The sequence below is a fragment of the Acanthochromis polyacanthus genome, chromosome 17 (assembly GCF_021347895.1).
Source record: "Acanthochromis polyacanthus isolate Apoly-LR-REF ecotype Palm Island chromosome 17, KAUST_Apoly_ChrSc, whole genome shotgun sequence".
Classification (NCBI taxonomy): domain Eukaryota; kingdom Metazoa; phylum Chordata; class Actinopteri; family Pomacentridae; genus Acanthochromis; species Acanthochromis polyacanthus.
In genome coordinates this window covers 26,976,342-26,998,760 of record NC_067129.1, presented here as the reverse complement: position 1 = coordinate 26,998,760, position 22,419 = coordinate 26,976,342, and the positions used below count along the sequence as shown (strand labels likewise).

The following is a 22,419-nucleotide window of genomic DNA, read 5'->3' as shown; positions in this document are numbered from 1 at the left end:
ACAAAAACACAACATGGACACACATAAACACAACATGGACACACAGAAACACAGGAGACACAATAAAGACCTCACACTCTCCTCGGACGCACACGCTGAAGGCGTCATCGTAGGAACACGGCGTCCCATCATGCACCATTCTGTTCATGGAAACCACTGCTGCTGTCTCCCGGGAACGACAGAACAGACGACAACGCTGGTCCGCTGCAGACACACAACACATTACTGCAGACACACAACACGTTACTGTAGACAAACAACACGTTACTGTAGACACACAACACGTTACTGTAGACAAACAACACGTTACTGTAGACACACAACACGTTACTGTAGACACACAACAGGTTACTGTAAACACAAAACATGTTACTGCAGACACACAACACATTACTGTAGACACACAACATGTTACTGTAGACAAACAACACGTTACTGTAGACACACAACACGTTACTGTAGACAAACAACACGTTACTGTAGACATACAACAGGTTACTGTAGACAAACAACACGTTACTGTAGACACACAACACGTTACTGTAGACAAACAACACGTTACTGTAGACATACAACAGGTTACTGTAGACACACAACACGTTACTGTAGACAAACAACACGTTACTGTAGACATACAACAGGTTACTGTAGACACACAACAGGTTACTGTAAACACAAAACATGTTACTGCAGACACACAACACGTTACTGTAGACACACAACATATTACTGTTGAAAGGTAAGCAACACGTTACTGTAGACACACAACACGTTACTGTAGACACACAACAGGTTACTGTAGACACACAACACGTTACTGTAGACACACAACAGGTTACTGTAGACACACAACACGTTACTGTAGACACACAACACGTTACTGTAGACACACAACACGTTACTGTAGACAAACAACATGTTACTGTAGACACACAACACGTTACTGTAGACACACAACACGTTACTGTAGACACACAACAGGTTACTGTAGACACACAACACGTTACTGTAGACACACAACAGGTTACTGTAGACACACAACACGCTACTGTAGACACACAACACGTTACTGTAGACACACAACACGTTACTGTAGACAAACAAAACGTTACTGTAGACACACAACATGTTACTGTAGACACACAACACGTTACTGTAGACACACAACATGTTACTGTAGACACACAACAGGTTACTGCAGACACACAACAGGTTACTGTAGACACACAACACGTTACTGAAGACACACAACACGTTACTGTAGACACACAACAGGTTACTGTAGACACACAACACGTTACTGTAGACAAACAAAACGTTACTGTAGACACACAACACGTTACTGTAGACACACAACACGTTACTGTAGACACACAACAGGTTACTGTAAACACAAAACATGTTACTGCAGACACACAACACGTTACTGTAGACACACAACAGGTTACTGTAAACACAAAACATGTTACTGCAGACACACAACACATTACTGTAGACAAACAACACGTTACTGTAGACACACAACATGTTACTGTAGACACACAACAGGTTACTGCAGACACACAACAGGTTACTGTAGACACACAACACGTTACTGAAGACACACAACACGTTACTGTAGACACACAACAGGTTACTGTAGACACACAACAGGTTACTGTAGACACACAACAGGTTACTGCAGACACACAACAGGTTACTGTAGACACACAACACGTTACTGCAGACACACAACACGTTACTGTAGACAAACAACACGTTACTGTAGACACACAACACATTAATGTAGACACACATGTTCCTGTAGAGACACAACACGTTACTGTAGACACACAACACGTTACTGTAGACACACAACAACAAGGTCAGTGTTGTTTATTCTATCTAAACCAACACTCTGGAATGAGGTGGAACGTCTTCCAGAACCTGAAACAGAAGTCCAGTTAGTTCTTCCTGAAGCTCTGAGAGTCACCATGACCTGAGAACCTACACAGAGGTTTAAGGTGGAACAGTTAAGGTGGAATGTTCAGGGTTGATATTGCAGTCCAGTGAATCTCTGCTGGGTGTTACAGTTTTTCTCAATTGGTTTGGCTCATTTCTCGAAACCGAGATGGCATTCTCAAAATAACCACTGGGCATTTTCACACAATGGATTGGACATTTTTCATTCCTTTAAGCAAATTTTAAATGTTTCAGTACAGTTCTGCAAATGATTAAACACAATCTCCTACGGTTTGTACAAATACCGTGTGAATATATGTCAGTGATCTGAGCTGACTGTCACTTCTCAGTCAAACTGTCATACCCTTCAAAACATGTTAGCATTATTTCGATGTTTAAGTCGTCACAATCAAAACAATTTATTCAATTCCCAAAATATGTCAGGAACACCCTGAATTACTGTAGATCACTTCAACCTATTTTGCTGAGTTGATTACGGCAGTTGACTGTCAGGTGAAACAAGATCTGGACTGATGAAGGGGTGGCCACGGATCTCAGATGGCCAATCAGACACTGTGTTCTGGTACATGACAGGTGCTATGCATGAGTATGAACGAGTCAAACAAATGTGTGTATATATATGTATATATATATATATGTGTGTGTGTGTGTGTGTGTGTGTGTGTGTGTGTGTGTGTGTGTGTGAAGTCTCATCAGAATCTGCTCAATATTTGAACATGGACGCACCCGGCCAGTTTCAAGAAAGAGGAAGAAGAAGAAGAAGAAGAAGAGGAGCTATAAGAATGCGTGGTGGTGGAATACGAGGAAGAGGCCGAGGTGCACACAGACACCAAGCTGTCCCTGATGAAATTCGGGCTCCTCTTGTTGACCATGTAATCAGCCATGGCCTAACAGTGGCAGAGGCAGGTCAAAGAGTGCAGCCTAATGTGCCCCGCTCCACAGTTTCGTCTATCATCCAAACCTTTCACAGGGAAAACAGGTATGTGAACAATGATGCTGTGCTCTAACAGGACATTGTGAGTAATGTAGGCAAGTTTGTACAAATTTTTGAGAGTGTTATGGGTGGGTGTGGTAGTAGCTGAGCTACTGTATATAAACACTAAATAGTACATTTACATTAGAAACTCATTACTTCAGATCTGGTAATATTGTGTTATTTTGTCAAGGATTGCACGACTTCCTTATTTGGTGGCAGAGGACATCTTCTGAATCAGCAACAGGAGGATGAGATCTGCAGTATAGTGATGGCAGATAACGCTATCACGGTGAGAGACATCCGTACTAAATCCTAGAGGACAATAACATTTTTCAGAACATCAATGCCATCAGCATCTCAACAATAGACAGAGTTTTAAAAAAGCATAAGATGAGCATGAAGCAACTTTACAGGGTTCCATTTGAGAGGAACTCTGACAGAGTGATAGAACTTCGCTACGAGTATGTAAGTAAGTACGTGGTGTGCATGGTTGTCTCATCATCTGTTTGACTGAAAAGTTGTAATTCTCAGTTTTCTAAGATTCAGTTTTTACCTGATCACTGAGTACTGAGTACTTACTGAGAAAACAAGACAAAGAAATGATAGATATGCTGACTGTAATACCACTATTAGAATCCTTCTTTGTTTTTGTTTTTTTACTGTAATGAATGTCTAAACATTTACAAAAGGCAAAGGAGCTGTAATTAGTGGCTCCTGAAGATAAATGGGAGTATTTCCCATGATGAGATGGGAATGCATAGTGGTCATAGTGCCTCACAGTACCTCTATCAACTAGTGTTGGTACCACTGTTGTAACGGATAGAGCTGCTGGAGGGAAACATGGAGCATTCCTTTGCAATTTGATGTATGTGCTGTCTGATTTTCTGTATAACATATAACTAATGACATGCTTTGTTCATTATATTGCAGAGAATAATGGCTTTGGAAGGGAACCAGGCTCCTCACAGCCTTGTGTTTGTGGATGAGGCTGGGTTCAGTCTAGCCAAGGGACGAAGACGTGGCCGGAATATTATCGGCCACCGGGCCACAGTTGATGTCCCAGGCCAGCGTGGGGGCAATATAACTATGTGTGCTACCATTTCTGAGAATGGTGTGGAAAGTCACATCCCCAGCCTTGGCCCATACAGTACAGAAACACTCCTGGCATTCTTGGATCATCTCGACTTAGAACTAATTCCTGAAAATGAGAGAGGGTTGGTTGGGCCTAACTTCCCAAAATTTGTTATTGTGTGGGATAACGTAAACTTCCACCGTGGCCAGCGTATCAGAGACTGGTTCACTGCACGGCCCAGAATGCTGATGGTGTTCTACCGCCTTACTCACCATTCCTGAATCCAACTGAGGAGTTTTTTTCAGCTTGGAGGTGGAAGGTATACGAGTTTGGAGCTCAGAACCAGAGGACCCTGCTACAAGCAATGGATGCCGCTTGTGATGATGTCACCGCAGACCAATAGTGGATGGTTTCGGCATGCACGTCCATTCTTCCCCCGTTGCATTGCAAGGGAGAGGATAAGGTGTGATGTGGATGAGAATATGTGGCCAGACCAACAGGAGGGAAATGACGAGGATGAGGGAGAATGAGGGGGTGAAGTGCAAAGTGGAGGGTAACTCCAGCGTGACTTTCTGTTTCTGTTTTGTGTTTAAAAAGTTTATTCACAGTATGTTGAGCTGTATAAACTGCTTTACTTCAACATGATGTACAGCATTCATTTCAGTTGTGAATATATAAATAGTGTCTTTCTCATTAGCTTTGCAAGCGTTTTGGGTGTGAAACTGCATTTTGTTGAGATCAAATTTGCTTGTAAGTAGATAAAACAGAGTTTTGAAATTTGTGTGAGCTGTTTTGCAAAAGTTGATTTGGTTTTGAGAAATGTGTCAAAGCAATTGAGAAACTGTAAGAATAAACTTCCCATGGCTGTGCAAGTGCCATGTGTGTGTCAGAACTTAAAGACTACTCATGTTTTGTCTTATTGAGGTTTTTTCTTTACACCATTGTACTGTTAGACATGGGGGATATTTGATGTTCCTCTGCCACAGTGACCAAACTTCTAAACGCTTTGACGAGCAGTGCTCACACAACGCTACAGGGACTTTGCATTTTGAGGGCACTGACCATTTGTATGAAAAAAATGTTTAGTTTTGAAGCATGAGTGAATTGTTTTCATAGAGATATGACCTTTAGCTGGTGATCCATGGAGTTGTGCTAAGTCATCCATTTTGCCAAATGAACCTATGATTTTGAGAACGTACTTTCTGTTGCAAGAAATGTGCAGAAGGTATTAAGAAAAAATGTGTCATTTTGGTGCCACTGACTGTTTACACGAGAGGAGTATTTGGTTTTGAGGCATGGATGAAGTGTTTTGAGAGAGATATGGCATTTTGCTGGTAATCCATGGTGTTGTGCAGAACCACAGAAAGTATTTTGCAAAATGCACCTAGAGTTTTGAGAATGTCATCTCGGTTTCGAGAAATGAGCCAAACCAATTGAGAAAAACTGTAAAGCATTAAAGAACCTTCAGGTTCCCTCCAGCAGATTCCTGTCTGATGACTTCAACACGTGGACACACACACGCCTGTCTTCATGGCTCTCTGAGGACCATCAGTTACATCATGCATTCACAGGACTCTGACAGTAACCTGGACCTGGTTCTAACAGTAACTTGGACCTGGTTCTAACAGGAAGCTGGACCTGGTTCTAACAGGAACCTGGTTCTAATAGGAACCTGGATCTAACAGGAACCTGGACCTGGTTCAAACAGGAACCTGGACCTGGTTCTAACAGGAACCTGACAGCTATACGGGACACGTTTCCACTCAACAGGTTTCAGTTTGTGTGTCGTCATGGTTATAGCAGCAGGAATGTTTGGATGGTCTGGACCAGAACAATGGGTTCTGCTGCTCTGTACAAACAGAGAGTTCACAGGGTTCTTGTTTTCTCTGACGGGTCTAAAGAGAACGTTTAGTTTTTAATGACTCAGAGGTTGTTGACCTGCAGCTGCAGAAACTCTGAGGATTTGGCTGTTAAGAGAAACACGACGTCATCTAAGAGCTGCACAGTTTTTAACCCCGAACAAGAAACTCTAAGATGATCAGAACACAGAACATCTGGAAACTACAGCATCTACTGGTGACTGTGAGGCGTTTAAGGAACATCTGGAAACTGTAGCATCTACTGGTAACTGTGAGGCATTTAGGGAACATCTGTAGCATCTTTAAAATGTTGAACAAACACAGGGTCTCTGAGTGTTTACAGTCAGGATGTTTGTGTTTATTTACAGTCAGGATGTTTGTGTTTATTTACACTCAGGATGTTTGTGTTTACTTACAGTCAAGATGTTTGTGTTTAGTTACAGTCAAGATGTTTGTGTTTACTTACAGTCAAGATGTTTGTTTGTGTTTACTTACAGACAGGATGTTTGTGTTTATTTACAGTCAGGATGTTTGTGTTTATTTACAGTCAGGATGTTTGTGTTTACTTACAGTCAAGATGTTTCTGTTTAGTTACAGTCAAGATGTTTGTGTTTACTTACAGTCAGGATGTTTGTTTGTTTGTATTTACTTCAAATCAAATCAACTTTATTTATATGACACTTTTCATACAATAGAGAAACACAAAGTGCACTTACAGTCAGGATGTTTGTTTGTGTTTACTTACACTCAGGATGTTTGTGTTTACTTACAGTCAGGATGTTTGTGTTTACTTACAGTCAGGATGTTTGTTTGTTTGTGTTTACTTAAAGTCAGGATGCTTGTGTTTACTTACAGTCAGGATTTGTGTTTGTTTGTGTTTACTTACAGTCAGGATGTTTGTATTTACTTACAGTCAGGATGTTTGGTTGTTTGTGATCACTTACAATCAGGATGTTTGTATTTACTTACAGTCAGGATGTTTGTTTGTTTGTGATTACTTACAATCAGGATGTTTGTTTGTTTGTGATTACTTACAATCAGGATGTTTGTATTTACTTACAGTCAAGATCTTTGTGTTTACTTGCAGTCAGGATGTTTGTTTGTGTTTACTTACAGTCAGGATGTTTGTTTGTTTGTGTTTACTTACAGTCAGGATGTTCGTATGGCACCCAGTGATGTTTCCTTCCTTCATGTTCAAAAAATGGATTCCAGACTTTACACTGATCCTCCCTGAAACACAAACATCACAGAGGAGGGGCAGATAGCAGAGGGAGCAGCAGGAACACTGACCTGAAGTCTATGGAAGGGGGTGGGGGGTGGGGGGGCAGCTAACAGAGGGAACAGCAGGAACACTGACCTGAAGTCTATGGAGGGGGACGGGGGTGGGGTGGGGGGGCAGCTGACAGAGAGAACAGCAGGAACACTGATCTGAAGTCTGTGGGGGGGGCAGATAATAGAGGGAACAGCAGGAACACTGACCTGAAGTCTGTCAGGGGGGGGCAGTCCTCTCTGCTGCACAGCTGGAACTCGTAGCTGTTCCCGAAGCAAGTGCGCCCCCCGTTGGCTGGACTGCGAACAACACATGTTAGTCTCTCTCTGATTGGCGGGGCCATTGCGTGACATCACAGGCGACCGACACGTCACTCACGGTGGGTTGTCACAGCGCCGGGTCCGGAACCTGACTCCGCCCCCGCAGGTCCTTGAGCAAGCGGCGTACGAGCTCCACGCCCCCCAGCCGCCATCTTGTCTCAGCATGTTGGGCGTCAGCTTCATGCAGTAGCCTTTGAAGCAGTGCTGCAGCGACAGTTACCATGGAGACAGGCATTAGCGTAGCTGAGTAGCATGGAGACCAAACATCAAACTGCAGATTTAATTACCGATGATTCTTCCACCAGAGTTAGTTCTGGAGTTACTCAGGGTTCTGTGTTAGAACCAGTGTTATTTACTTTGAACATGCTCCCCTTAGACAGAATTATTAGGAAACACTCCATAAATATCCGTCGTTATGCAGATGATACCCAGTTCTATTTACCTATGGAACCAGATGGAACCAATCAGTTGGTGGAACTCCAACATGTCTGAAGGACATAAAGACCTGGATGACCTGGAACCTTCTACATTTAAATCATGACAAACTGAGGTTCTTGTATTTGAAACACTGCATCTAACCAGATAGTTCCTCTAGATGGCGCTGCCTACAGTTCTACTGTAGAGAACCCTGGAGTTCTCTCTGACCATGATCTGTCCTTCAACATATAAACCAGTCTGTAGGACAACTTTCTATCATTTGTCAGGAACACGTGGTCTCAGAGTGATGCTGAGGAACTCGTCCATGTATTTAGAACTTCGAGGCTGGACTGCTGTAGTTCCTGATGATCAGGAGGTCCCAGTAATTCTCCTGAAATCCTCCAGCCAGAGTTCTGACAGGAACCAGGAACAGAGAACAGAGTTCTCCTGTTAGCTTCTCTTCATGGCTCCCTGTAAAATCCAGGATAGAATCTAAAGTCCTTCTGGTAACATCTGAACACTTAATGAGCAGCTCCTTTGTATCTTAAAGACATGATTATTCCATATCGTCCTGACAGAACCCTTCCCTCTCAGACTGCAGCTTTACTGCTGGTTCCAGAGGTTCCAGAAGCAGAACCTTCAGTTATCAGCTCCTGTGGGAGGAGTTTGTTCTCCCACTGTTGTTGCTCAAAGGAAACTCTGGTTCTGATGATTGTCTGTGTAAAGTTTGTCAAATCTTCACCTAAAGTTCTGAAGAACCTTGAGAGAACACATGTGGTGCTAAATAAACAAGACTAAACTATGGTGAAGAACCATCCTCACCTTCCCCGGTCCACATTTGGTTCCGTCGAGTGGCGGACCTTTCTTGGTCTTGCAGAAGAACGGGTTGATGTAGTCGCTGCACCACAGCTGCTTACAGGGTTCCAGGGTGGTGTACTGCAGAGGAACAAGAAAGGTTCTGAGAAGGTCCAAGTTTTAGAAGACATGATCCTAAGCTCCAGAACCAAAAAAAAACAACTTTAAAGTGTCAGTTACAAACTTAGAGAGTGCAGCCCTCTAATGTCACCTCAAGGTCAACTCATTCTGAAGTGTGTCCCTCACAGTAATCAGATTACTTCCAGCAGTAGAGTACTGTCTCTGGTATCAGATTACAAATTACCAGTTGAGGTTCTGTATTAAATTTAGGCTCCACAGCAGGAACGCCATGAACCTAAATTGAGTCCATGTTTCCCAAGGATCTTCCTTCATATCTTCTTCCATCTTCAGGCTGGGACTCATCTGGTCAGCCAGGATTCTGGTTCCTCCTCAGACCTTCATGCTGCGTCTAGAAATGTCTTCAACACCTTCTGATCTCATGCAGTCCCAGATCATCACACTCCCACCCACGTACTTCACTGTCAGGACCATGCATCCACTATGGTAGTCCTGGTCAGGTTCTCACCAAACATCTGGACTCCATCTGAGCCCAACTCATTGATCTTCATCTGACCAAAGAATGTTCTCCAGCATCCATCAGGCTTCTTCTCATGTTCTTCACCTGGAAGTTTAGTTGTGAGCAGCAGCCAGGTTTAGTTCTGGTCCTCCGTCCATAGAGGTTGATGTTCTGAAGGTTCCTTCACACTGTCTGAGCTTCACACTAACTCTGGTTTCCATGAAGAACCCCTGAACCAAGTCTGAAGCAGCTGATGTCTGTTTTTACAGCTGGATGGAGAAAGTAGTTCACTGTCTGTGGAGTCATTTTAGGAGCTCTGATTAGTGGAACTGTGACTCCTTCTAGACCTCCTGATTAGTGGAACTATGACTCCTTCTAGACCTCCTGATTAGTGGTACTGTAACTCCTTCTAGACCTCCTGATTAGTGGTACTATGACCTCCTTCTAGACCTCCTGATTAGTCAAACTATGACTCCTTCTAGACCTCCTGATTAGTGGGACTATGACTCCTTCTAGACCTCCTGATCAGTGGGACTATGACTCCTTCTAGACCTCCTGATTAGTGGTACTATGACCTCCTTCTAGAACTCCTGATTAGTGGAACTATGACTCCTTCTAGACCTCCTGATTAGTGGTACTATGACTCCTTCTACACCTCCTGATTAACGGGACTATGACTCCTTCTACACCTCCTGATTAACGGGACTATGACTCCTTCTAGACCTCCTGATTAGTGGAACTATGACTCCTTCTGGACCTCCTGATTAGTGGTACTATGACTCCTTCTACACCTCCTGATTAACGGGAATATGACTCTGTGGCGACGGGCGTGGGAGAGCTCAGCTGCAGGGGAGAGAGGTGTGGAGGGGAGCATGGAAGCAGCGTCAAGGTAATTGGCACAGGTGATGGTAATTGGCTGACCTAATTATCCCTGCAGTAGCAGCCGGAGCGGAGGATAAAAGCCGGGCGGACAGAGAAGAAGAGGAGGAATGAAAGGAGCAGCCGAGAGACAGCGGAGACTGCGTAATCCGTGAGACAGCGGAGGCTGCGTGGACTGAGTGACAGCGGAGGCTGCGTACCGGACTGTGGTATACATTGAATCGTGAAGTAATAAACATTATTTCCCCGACAACCCTGGGCGTGTGCGTATTGAGTGGACCCACGGATAGCGAACCTGTCACAGACTCCTTCTAGACCTCCTGATTAGTTGAACTATGACTCCTTCTAGACCTCCTGATTAGTGGTACTATGACTCCTTCTACACCTCCTGATTAACGGGACTATGACTCCTTCTAGACCTCCTGATCAGTGGAACTATGACTCCTTCTAGACCTCCTGATTGGTGGTACTATGACTCCTTCTAGACCTCCTGATTAGTGGTACTATGACCTCCTTCTGAACCTCCTGATTAGTTGAACTATGACTCCTTCTAGACCTCCTGATTAGTGGTACTATGACCTCCTTCTAGACCTCCTGATTAGTCAAACTATGACTCCTTCTAGACCTCCTGATTAGTTGAACTATGACTCCTTCTAGACCTCCTGATTAGTGGTACTATGACTCCTTCTACACCTCCTGATTAACGGGACTATGACTCCTTCTACACCTCCTGATTAACGGGACTATGACTCCTTCTAGACCTCCTGATTAGTGGTACTATGACTCCTTCTAGACCTCCTGATTAGTGGTACTATGACCTCCTTCTGAACCTCCTGATTAGTTGAACTATGACTCCTTCTAGACCTCCTGATTAGTGGTACTATGACCTCCTTCTAGACCTCCTGATTAGTCAAACTATGACTCCTTCTAGACCTCCTGATCAGTGGGACTATGACTCCTTCTAGACCTCCTGATTAGTGGTACTACGACCTCCTTCTAGACCTCCTGATTAGTGGAACTATGACTCCTTCTAGACCTCCTGATCAGTGGGACTATGACTCCTTCTAGACCTCCTGATTAGTGGTACTATGACCTCCTTCTAGAACTCCTGATTAGTGGTACTATGACTCCTTCTTGACCTCCTGATTAACGGTAGTATGACTCCTTCTAGACCTCCTGATCAGTGGAACTATGACTCCTTCTAGATCTCCTGATTGGTGGTACTATGACTCCTTCTAGACCTCCTGATTAGTGCTGACTCTGTGCTTCACTGTTTTTTTGTTGCTCACTGACCTTCCTGGATCCTTTTCCATTGTTTTAACAGTTCTAGGTTTTATTCCTGGTTGTTGGTCAGAGGAAGTCATCTATTGTTCTACTGAGGAGTAATCTGATTACTGTCTGACTACAATCAGTTGACAGAAATGATTTTTTTGCTGCTGTAAACTGTAACTCAGCTGCAGACTGGAGATAGAAACTGAGGAGTGGCCACACCCAAACATGTTCTCAATGACGCGTCCAGATCCAACATCTGGAGAGCACGTTAATGTCTCTGGAGGACGATGAACAGAAACCATCAGCTGGCTCCAGACGCTCCAACATTTCTCTTGGATGACAGCAGCTCTGTTCCTTCTGGATCACATTACTCTGAGCTTCAGCAGGATTTATTTCCACTCAGTGGTTTCTGCTGCACTCAGAGTTCAGACAGTCTGAGGGGTTCTACTGGTTCAGCTCATTTAGTTAAAGGAAGGCAGACAGACAGACAGACAGACAGACAGACAGGCAGACAGGCAGACAGGCAGACAGACTGACAGACAGACAGGCAGACAGACCGACAGACATGGAGACAGACAGACAGACAGGCAGGCAGGCAGGTAGACAGACAGACTGACAGGCAGACAGGCAGACAGGCAGACAGACAGACAGACTGACAGGCAGACAGGCAGACAGACAGACAGACAGACAGACAGACAGACAGGCAGACAGGCAGACAGACAGACAGGCAGACAGGCAGACAGACTGACAGACATGGAGACAGACAGACAGACAGGCAGGCAGGCAGGTAGACAGACAGACTGACAGGCAGACAGGCAGACAGGCAGACAGACAGACAGACAGACAGACAGACAGACAGACAGACAGACAGGCAGACAGACAGACTGACAGACATGGAGACAGACAGACAGACAGGCAGGCAGGCAGGTAGACAGACAGACTGACAGGCAGACAGGCAGACAGACAGACAGACAGACAGACAGGCAGGCAGGCAGGTAGACAGACAGACTGACAGACTGACAGACAGACAAGTTGCAGAAAGACAGACAGACAGACAGACAGACAGACAGGTGGACCTACTGCAGTACACAGACTGTATCCGGGTCCAAAGTCGAACACACACTGCTGGTCCATGGAGTACTGGAAACCCGGCAGTTGAGGCTGAACCGGCCACTCGTGGTTGAACGGGTCGTCACGGAGACAGTCGTAGGAGCTGCAGACAGATGTTTTCTTGTTATTACAGATGTTGACTTACAGCTGACTACAGTAGTACCGGAAGTACTCACGGCAGGTACTGGTGCAGCTCCCTCCAGCTGCATCTTGACCAGTGGAACCGGTGGAACGTGGCCTGGACTCGAGGAGACATGATGCTGCCCATCGGCACATCATCGGCACAGTCGTTGGCCTCACCATCATGCTGCATCCCCAGCCTGAGGACGGACGGACGGACGGTGAGGACACAGGACAGGAAAGTACTGACTCCAGAGTACACTCTTGAGTACTGTTTTTATGAAGTAAAACTACGAGTAAATGTGTATTTGTGGTGTTTTATGGAGTAAAACTACCAGTAAATGTGTATTTGTGGTGTTTTATGGAGTAAAACTACCAGTAAATGTGTATCTGTGGTGTTTTTATGAAGTAAAACTACCAGTAAATGTGTATTTGTGGTGTTTCTATGAAGTAAAACTACCAGTAAATGTGTATTTGTGGTGTTTTTATGAAGTAAAACTACCGGTAAATGTGTATTTGTGGTGTTTCTATGAAGTAAAACTACCAGTAAATGTGTATTTGTGGTGTTTTATAAAGTAAAACTACCAGTAAATGTGTATTTGTGGGTTTTTTTATGAAGTAAAACTACCAGTAAATGTGTATTTGTGGTGTTTTATGAAGAAAAACTACCAGTAAATGTGTATTTGTGGTGTTTTTATAAAGTAAAACTACCAGTAAATGTGTATTTGTGGTGTTTTATGAAGTAAAACTACCAGTAAATGTGTATTTGTGGTGTTTTTATAAAGTAAAACTACCAGTAAATGTGTATTTGTGGTGTTTTATGAAGTAAAACTACCAGTAAATGTGTATTTGTGGTGTTTTTATAAAGTAAAACTACCAGTAAATGTGTATTTGTGTTTTTTTATGAAGAAAAACTACCAGTAAATGTGTATTTGTGGTGTTTTATGAAGTAAAACTACCAGTAAATGTGTATTTGTGTTTTTTTATGAAGTAAAACTACCAGTAAATGTGTATTTGTGGTGTTTCTGTGAAGTAAAACTACCAGTAAATGTGTATTTGTGGTGTTTTATGGAGTAAAACTACCAGTAAATGTGTATCTGTGGTGTTTTTATGAAGTAAAACTACCAGTAAATGTGTATTTGTGGTGTTTCTATGAAGTAAAACTACCAGTAAATGTGTATTTGTGGTGTTTCTATGAAGTAAAACTACCAGTAAATGTGTATTTGTGGTGTTTTTATGAAGTAAAACTACCAGTAAATGTGTATTTGTGGTGTTTTATGAAGTAAAACTACCAGTAAATGTGTATTTGTGGTGTTTTATGGAGTAAAACTACCAGTAAATGTGTATTTGTGGTGTTTTATGGAGTAAAACTACCAGTAAATGTGTATTTGTGGTGTTTGTGTGTCTCACACGTGTCCGGTTTCATGTGCAGCGACGAAGGCTGAAGAAAATCCGTCCTCATAGACCAGAACACAGCTGCGATGTAAATGACACATCCCAGTAACCGGAGCGTAACCTGAGAGAGAAGGCAGGTCATCAATACACACCGATCAGAAGGGTAGTGATCAATAAACACCGTTCAGTAGTGATCAATACTCATCGATCAGTAGAATAGTGATCAATACATGCTGATCAGTAGAGTAGTGATCAATACACACCGATCAATAGGGTAGTGATCAATACACACAATCAGTATAGTAGTGATCAATAAACACCGATCAATAGAGTAGTGACCAATAAACACCGATCAATAGAGTAGTGATCAATACACACCGTTCAGTAGTGATCAATACACATCGATCAGTAGAGCCGTAATCAATACACATCGATCAGTAGAGCAGTGATCAATACACATCGATCAGTAGAGCAGTGATCAATACACATCGATCAGTAGAGCAGTGATCAATACACATCGATCAGTAGAGTAGTGATCAATACACATCGATGAGTAGAGTTGAGCTAGTAATTAATGCATCTATGGGTTATACCAACTATAGTACTATGTGTGGTACTATCAATAGTAGTCGTACTTTCAGGAGTAATACAGCCAGTAATAATAATAAATGAGAGGCAGTACTATGACCAGTACTATGAGCACTACTATGAGTATTACTATGAGTGTACTGAGCAGTACCATATGCAGTACTATCTGTAGTACTATATGCAGTAATATATGCAGTACTATCTGTAGTACTATATGCAGTACTCTCTGCAGAACTATCTGTAGTACTATATGCAGTACTACATGCAGTACTATCTGTAATACCATCTGATGTAATATCTGTAGTACTCTATGCAGTACTATCTGTAGTACTATATGTAGTACTCTGTGCAGTACTATCTACAGTAATCTATGCAGTACTATCTGTAGTACTATATGCAGTAGTATCTGTAGTACTAAATGTAGTAGTGTCAATAGTACTATATGCAGTACTATCTGTAGTACTATATGCAGTACTCTATGCAGTACCATCTATAGTAATCTATGCAGTACTATCTGTAGTACTATATGCAGTACTCTGTGCAGTACTATCTATAGTACTATATGCATTAGTCTATGCAGTATTATCTGTAGTACTATAGACAGTACTCTGTACAGTACTGTCTATAGTACTATATGCAGTACTCTGTGCAGTACTATCTTAAGTACTACATGCAGTAGTATCTGTAGTACTAAATGTAGTAGTGTCAATAGTACTATATGCAGTACTATCTGTAGTACTATATGCAGTACTCTATGCAGTACTATCTATAGTAATCTATGCAGTACTCTATGCAGTACTATCTATAGTACTATATGCATTAGTCTATGCAGTACTCTGTACAGTACTGTCTATAGTACTATATGCAGTACTCTGTGCAGTACTATCTTAAGTACTACATGCAGTAGTATCTGTAGTACTAAATGTAGTAGTGTCAATAGTACTATATGCAGTACTATCTATAGTACTATATGCAGTACTCTATACAGTACTGTCTACAGTACTCTATGCAGTACTATCTATAGTACTATATGCAGTACTCTATACAGTACTGTCTACAGTACTATATGCAGTACTGTCTATAGTGCTATATGGAGTACTCTATACAGTATTATCTGTAGTACTCTATGCAATATTATCTGTAGTACTCTATGCAGTACTGTCTATAGTATTCTATACAGTATTATATGTAGTACTCTATGCAGTATTATCTGTAGTACTCTATGCAGTATTATCTGTAGTACTCTATGCAGTACTGTCTATAGTATTCTATGCAGTATTATCTGTAGTACTCTATGCAGTATTATCTGTAGTACTCTATGCAGTATTATCTGTAGTACTCCATGCAGTACTGTCTATAGTACTCTATGCAGTATTATCTGTAGTACTCTATGCAGTATTATCAGTAGTACTCTATGCAGTATTATCTGTAGTACTCCATGCAGTACTGTCTATAGTATTCTATGCAGTATTATCTGTAGTACTCTATGCAGTATTATCTGTAGTACTCTATGCAGTATTATCTGTAGTACTCCATGCAGTACTGTCTATAGTATTCTATACAGTATTATCTGTAGTACTCTATGCAGTATTATCAGTAGTACTCTATGCAGTACTGTCTATAGTATTCTATGCAGTATTATCTGTAGTACTCTATGCAGTATTATCAGTAGTACTCTATGCAGTACTGTCTATAGTATTCTATACAGTATTATCTGTAGTACTCTATGCAGTATTATCTGTAGTACTCCATGCAGTACTGTCTATAGTACTCTATGCAGTATTATCTGTAGTACTCTATGCAGTACTGTCTATAGTATTCTATACAGTATTATCTGTAGTACTCTATGCAGTATTATCAGTAGTACTCTATGCAGTACTGTCTATAGTATTCTATGCAGTATTATCTGTAGTACTCTATGCAGTATTATCTGTAGTACTCTATGCAGTACTGTCTATAGTACTCTATGCAGTATTATCTGTAGTACTCTATGCAGTATTATCTGTAGTACTCTATACAGTACTATCTATAGTGCTAAATGCAGTACTCTATACAGTATTATCTGTAGTACTCTATGCAGTACTGTATGCAGTATTATCTGTAGTACTCTATGCAGTACTCTATGCAGTATTATCTATAGTGCTATATGCAGTACTCTATGCAGTACTATCTATAGTGCTATATGCAGTACTCTATGCAGTATTATCTGTAGTATTCTATGCAGTACTCTATGCAGTATTATCTGTAGTGCTATATGCAGTACTCTATGCAGTATTATCTATAGTGCTATATGCAGTACTGTATGCAGTATTATCTGTAGTACTCTACCCAGTACTGTCTACGGTACCTTGCATCCCAGACGGACCGAACTCCTGCCTGCTCAGGTACACCGTGTGGTCGTGCTGCTCGGCGTGGCTCTGCTCTCTCTGCTGCAGGTAGGACCATCCACAGACGTTCTCCAGGCTCTTCTGAGGGTTCCCCACCGAGATCAGCTCCTGGGACTGGACCAGCAGAACACCAGAACCCCTCAGAACACCAGAACCCCTCAGAACACCAGAACACCTCAGAACATCTCACAGCTTAAAGAACACAGAACCTACTGTAACAATGACAACAGCACAAACAGAACAAAGAACGTTCTGGACTTTGGTCTGTGACTGAAACACCAAAGAGAACTCAGAAGAACGTGGAACCATGATTACTGCGTACCTTGGTTGGAGACAGCATGATGATCCGGACCAGGACCACGTTCATGTTGGCGCCCAGAGAGTGATCCTGGTAGATCTCATTCACCTAGAACACAGACGGAGAACTCTCACCTGATTTATGAGACCGTCACCGTGGAAACTGGTTCCAGGTGCACCGATAAACCAGGGGCCCCATCCTGGAACTCAAAGGTGAGGCGCCACAATAAAACCCCACGGAGAGGTTCTACTGAGCTACGATCAGTGAGGAACACCAGGAGGAACCTCAAAGTCCTCAACAGCACTGTTCACTGTGATAGAACTGTTTATGAATCTGTCCTGATTATTAACACGTTCAATATTAATAATCTGATTATTAACACGTTAAATATCAATAATCTGATTATTAACACGTTAAATATCAATAATCTGATTATTAACACGTTAAATATCAATAATCTGATTATTAACCCGTTAAATATCAATAATCTGATTATTAACACGTTAAATATCAATAATCTGATTATTAACCCGTTAAATATCAATAATCTGATTATTAACACGTTAAATATCAATAATCTGATTATTAACACGTTAAATATCAATAATCTGATTATTAACACGTTAAATATCAATAATCTGATTATTAACACATTAAATATCAATAATCTGATTATTAACCCGTTAAAGGATCAAAATAATAATTGAATGATTTTAATCTCCACCTACTATGTTCATCAGGGTCAGCAGGTACTTCTGGATGTGTTCTCTGCCGTGGAACAGGAGAACCGAGTAATCCACCGCTAGCAGCACCTGAGGAGAACATTGGAGAACATGAAGGTAAACGGACCACAGTTCCTCTACCTGTAGGACAAACACATGAGGAGAACATCAGAGAACATGAAGGTCAACACTCACCTCTATGTTGAAGAGCTCCGCCTCCTCGATGTAGCGTCGGCGGCGAGTTGAGCCGAATCCGACCGAGACCGGGTTCTGGTGGAGGTTCAGAGAACCCAAGAGAGAACCTGCAGACAGAAAACAGGCATCAGGCTGAAGGTGTTCCACATGGTGGGAAGTTTGGACCAGTTAGCTGATCCCACTGGTTCCACTGGTTCTCCTGGTTCCATTGGTTCCACTGGTTCTATTGGTTCTATTAATTCCACTGGTTCCACTGGTTCCACTGGTTCCACTGGTTCTATTGGTTCTATTAATTCCATTGGTTCCACTGGTTCTAATGGTTCTATTGGTTCTCCTGGTTCAACTTGTTCCACTGGTTCTCCTGGGTCCACTTGTTCTCCTGGTTCCACTGGTTTTATTGGTTCCACTGGTTCTATTGGTTCCACTGGTTCTATTTGTTCTCCTGGTTCTACTGGTTCCATTGGTTCCACTGGTTTCACTGGTTCTATTGGTTCTCCTGGTTCCAGCGGTTCTCCATGGACCGTCCTCATGTTTGGAGTTCTAGAGCAGCTTTAGAATGACGTCAGTTCTTTCATTTGTAAACGTTCTCATCATCACCGTGGAACAAACATGTTCCGTGAGCAGAATGAGACGCAGCTTTAACATTTATTTTTAGGTTCTGCTGCGTTCCAGACATTCCTGTGGAACGAGGAGCACGTTGAGATGTTCCAGAGCAGAACGTGGTCCAGTCAGCTGGACAGGAAGCTCCATCCAGATGTGGCCAGCAGCTGCTTCACACAGACACAGAATGGTTCTTAGTAGAACAATCATCATGTACTTCATGTTCTCCTCCGGTTCCTGATGGAGAACGATGGTTTCACTGGATCTCTGGACCCACGCCTGAAACTTCTCCTGCTGCTGTTTCCTGACTTTGATCCCCACACAGAAATGTTCTCAGTGAGGTTCTGATCTCAGTGAAGTTCTCGTCTCCAGAACTCTGTAAGCTCGGTTGATCTGAGGTCAGAATCTGAACTGAGAGTCGCAGAAAAACCCAAAAACATCTGAAACCTCCAGAGCTGTGAAACTGCCACGTCTCAGCTGTGAGTGTGTGTGTGTGTGTGTGTGTGTGTGTGTGTGTGTGTGTGTGTGTGTGTGTGTGTGTGTGTGTGTGTGTGTAAAGCTGCCAAGTTTCCTTGATTGTTTCCACCGTTTTCTCTTTCTTGTTTCTGCAGCAAAAAGCTAGAGAAACTCAGATCTGATTCAACACAACACAAAAACACAACAACACAACATGACAACAACACAACAACACAACATGGAAACAACACAACATGACAATACAACATGACAACGACACAACAACACATGAAAATAACACAACATGACAACACGACAACAACAGAAGATGACAACGACACAACATGGAAACAACACAACATGACAACACAACATGACAATGACACAACACAACATGACAACAACACAACAACACAACATGGAAATAACACAACATGACAACAATACAACATGACAACAACACAACATGACAACACAACATGACGACACAACAACACAACATGGAAACAACAACACAACAACACAACATGGAAACAACAAAACATGACAACGACACAACACAACATGACAACAACACAACAACACAACATGGAAACAACACAACATGACAATACAACATGACAACGACACAACACAACATGAAAATAACACAAGATGGCAACACGATAACAACAGAAGATGACAACGACACAACATGACGACACAACACAACATGACAACAACACAACATGAAAACAGCACATGACAACAACACAGCAACACAACATCACAACAACACAACATGATAACAGCACATGACAACAACACAGCAACACAACATGACAAAAACACAACATGACAACAACACAACATGACAACAGCACATGACAACAACGCAACAACATAACATGACAACAAGACAACAAAAAATTACAACACAACATGACAAAACACAACATGACAACAACACAACATGAAAACAATACAAGAACACAACATGACAACACAACATGACAACAACACAACACAATATGACAACAACACAACATGACAACAATGCAACAGGACAACATGACGACAACACAACAACACAATGTGACAACACAACATGACAAGAACACAATAACACAACATGACAAGAACACAACAAGACATCAACACAACATGACACCATGACAGCACAACATGACAACACAACAACACATTATGACAACATCTCAACATGACAACATGACAACAACACAACATGACAACAATTCAACATGACAACACAACGTGACAAAAAACAACAACACAACATGACAACACAACAACACAACATGACATGACAACATGACAAAAACACAATAACACAACATGACAACATGACAACAACACAACATGACAACAACACAACATGACAACACAACATGACAAAAACACAAAAACACAACAACACAACATGACAACATGACATCACAACAACACAACATGACAACACAACACGACAAAAACACAACAACACAGCATGGCAACACAACAACACAACATGACATGACAACATGACAAAAACACAATAACACAACATGATAATCTGACAACAACACAACATGACAACAACACAACAACACATTATGACATCTCAACATGACATGACAACAACACAACATGACAACATGACAACACAACATGACAAAAACACAACAACACAGCCTGACAACAACACAACATGACAAGAACACAAGACAACGACACAACATGACAACATGGCAACAACACAACATGACAACATGACAACAACACAACATGACAACACAACATGACAACATGACAACAACACAACATGACAACATGACAACACATGACAAAAACACAACAACACAGCATGACAACACAACAACACAACATGACATGACAACATGACAAAAACACAATAACACAACATGACAACATGACAACAACACAACATGACAACAACACAACATGACGACACAACACAACAACACAAAATGAGAACAACACAACATGACAACAACACAACAACACAACAACACAACATGACAACATGACAACTTTACAAAAACACAATAAAACAACATGGCAACAACACAACATGACAACACAACATGACAACATTACAACAACACAACATGACAACAACACAACCACACAATATGACAACACAACATGAAAACAACACAACATGACAGCAACCCAACATGACAAAAACACAGCAACACAACAGGACAACAACACAACATGTGAAATGTTGAACAAACATTGAACAAATGTTGTGCAAACGAGTAATCATTCTGTAAACGTTGAACAAACTTTGAAAAAACATTTAAATGTTGTGGAAATGTTGTGTAAACATTGTGTAAATGTTGAACAAATGTGTAAACATTGAACAAATGTGTAAATATTGTGTAAACAGTGTGTAAACTTTCTAAACGTTCTCTCAGAAACCTGGTGGTTTCTCACCTCTGACAACATCATCAGTTTGATTGACAGCTGACTGTTTGCTGATGATGGCTGACGAACGATAAATGATGTGCCGTCGCCCTGCATCACCTCCTCCTCTTCCTCCTCCTTCATCGTCTTCTCCTCTTCCTCCTCCTTCATCATCTCCTCCTCTTCCTCCTCCTGGCCTCCACTGATCCAGCGGTTCGATGAAAAACTCCTCCTCCCTTGTCCGGATCAATCCGGCCTGAGAGACACGAGAAAACTTAAAATATACTGTAAATATACCATAAACCTACTGAAATAAACTGCAAATATACTGAAAACACACTGCTATAAATTAGGATCATTTTAAATATGAGTCAGCATTATTATTGATAGTAGTCAGCAATATTTTACATGTGAGTTAGCATTATTACAGATATAAGTCAGCATTATTTCAAATATGAGTCAGCATTATCATTGATATGAGTCAGCATTATTTTAAATGTGAGTCGGCATTATTTTAAATATGAGTCAGAATTATAAATATGAGTCAGAACTATTATAAATATGAATCAGCATTATTTTAAATATGAGTCAGTATTGCTATAGATGTCAGTCAGTATTCTTTTATATAAGAGCCAACATTGCAATAGATATGAGTCAACAATATTTAAATATGAGTTAGC

The 22,419-nt window shown here is 41.7% G+C and overlaps 1 protein-coding gene and 2 long non-coding RNA genes across 5 annotated transcripts in view; 1 reads left to right on the top strand and 2 right to left on the bottom strand.

Moving 5' to 3' along the window:
- LOC110970486 (A disintegrin and metalloproteinase with thrombospondin motifs 2-like) overlaps nucleotides 1-22,419 on the bottom strand; it is a 32,469-nt gene that overhangs the window by 6,841 nt on the left and 3,209 nt on the right. Inside the window, exons 3-15 of the mRNA XM_051937889.1 lie at nucleotides 21,770-21,995; nucleotides 18,275-18,381; nucleotides 18,086-18,169; nucleotides 17,382-17,465; nucleotides 17,020-17,173; nucleotides 14,100-14,205; nucleotides 12,746-12,889; nucleotides 12,540-12,672; nucleotides 8,699-8,812; nucleotides 7,518-7,663; nucleotides 7,349-7,438; nucleotides 7,017-7,099; nucleotides 71-204 (exon numbers count right to left, since the gene is read on the bottom strand). Of these exons, the coding sequence (XP_051793849.1) occupies nucleotides 71-204; nucleotides 7,017-7,099; nucleotides 7,349-7,438; nucleotides 7,518-7,663; nucleotides 8,699-8,812; nucleotides 12,540-12,672; nucleotides 12,746-12,889; nucleotides 14,100-14,205; nucleotides 17,020-17,173; nucleotides 17,382-17,465; nucleotides 18,086-18,169; nucleotides 18,275-18,381; nucleotides 21,770-21,995 (1,605 nt within the window). The remainder of the gene's footprint in view (nucleotides 1-70; nucleotides 205-7,016; nucleotides 7,100-7,348; nucleotides 7,439-7,517; nucleotides 7,664-8,698; nucleotides 8,813-12,539; nucleotides 12,673-12,745; nucleotides 12,890-14,099; nucleotides 14,206-17,019; nucleotides 17,174-17,381; nucleotides 17,466-18,085; nucleotides 18,170-18,274; nucleotides 18,382-21,769; nucleotides 21,996-22,419) is intronic.
- LOC127530637 (uncharacterized) lies at nucleotides 230-1,436 on the top strand. 3 transcript variants are annotated; one of them, XR_007937283.1, is made up of 3 exons: nucleotides 230-284; nucleotides 642-855; nucleotides 1,213-1,436. It is a non-coding gene; the product is annotated as an uncharacterized LOC127530637 (long non-coding RNA). The 3 variants fall into 3 exon arrangements; XR_007937282.1 differs by lacking the exon at nucleotides 230-284 and adding an exon at nucleotides 290-347; XR_007937284.1 differs by lacking the exon at nucleotides 230-284 and adding an exon at nucleotides 495-536.
- Nucleotides 10,072-11,381, bottom strand: LOC127530640 (uncharacterized). Its single transcript, XR_007937291.1, has 3 exons — nucleotides 11,316-11,381; nucleotides 10,904-11,005; nucleotides 10,072-10,766 (listed from the first exon to the last, which is right to left on the bottom strand). It is a non-coding gene; the product is annotated as an uncharacterized LOC127530640 (long non-coding RNA).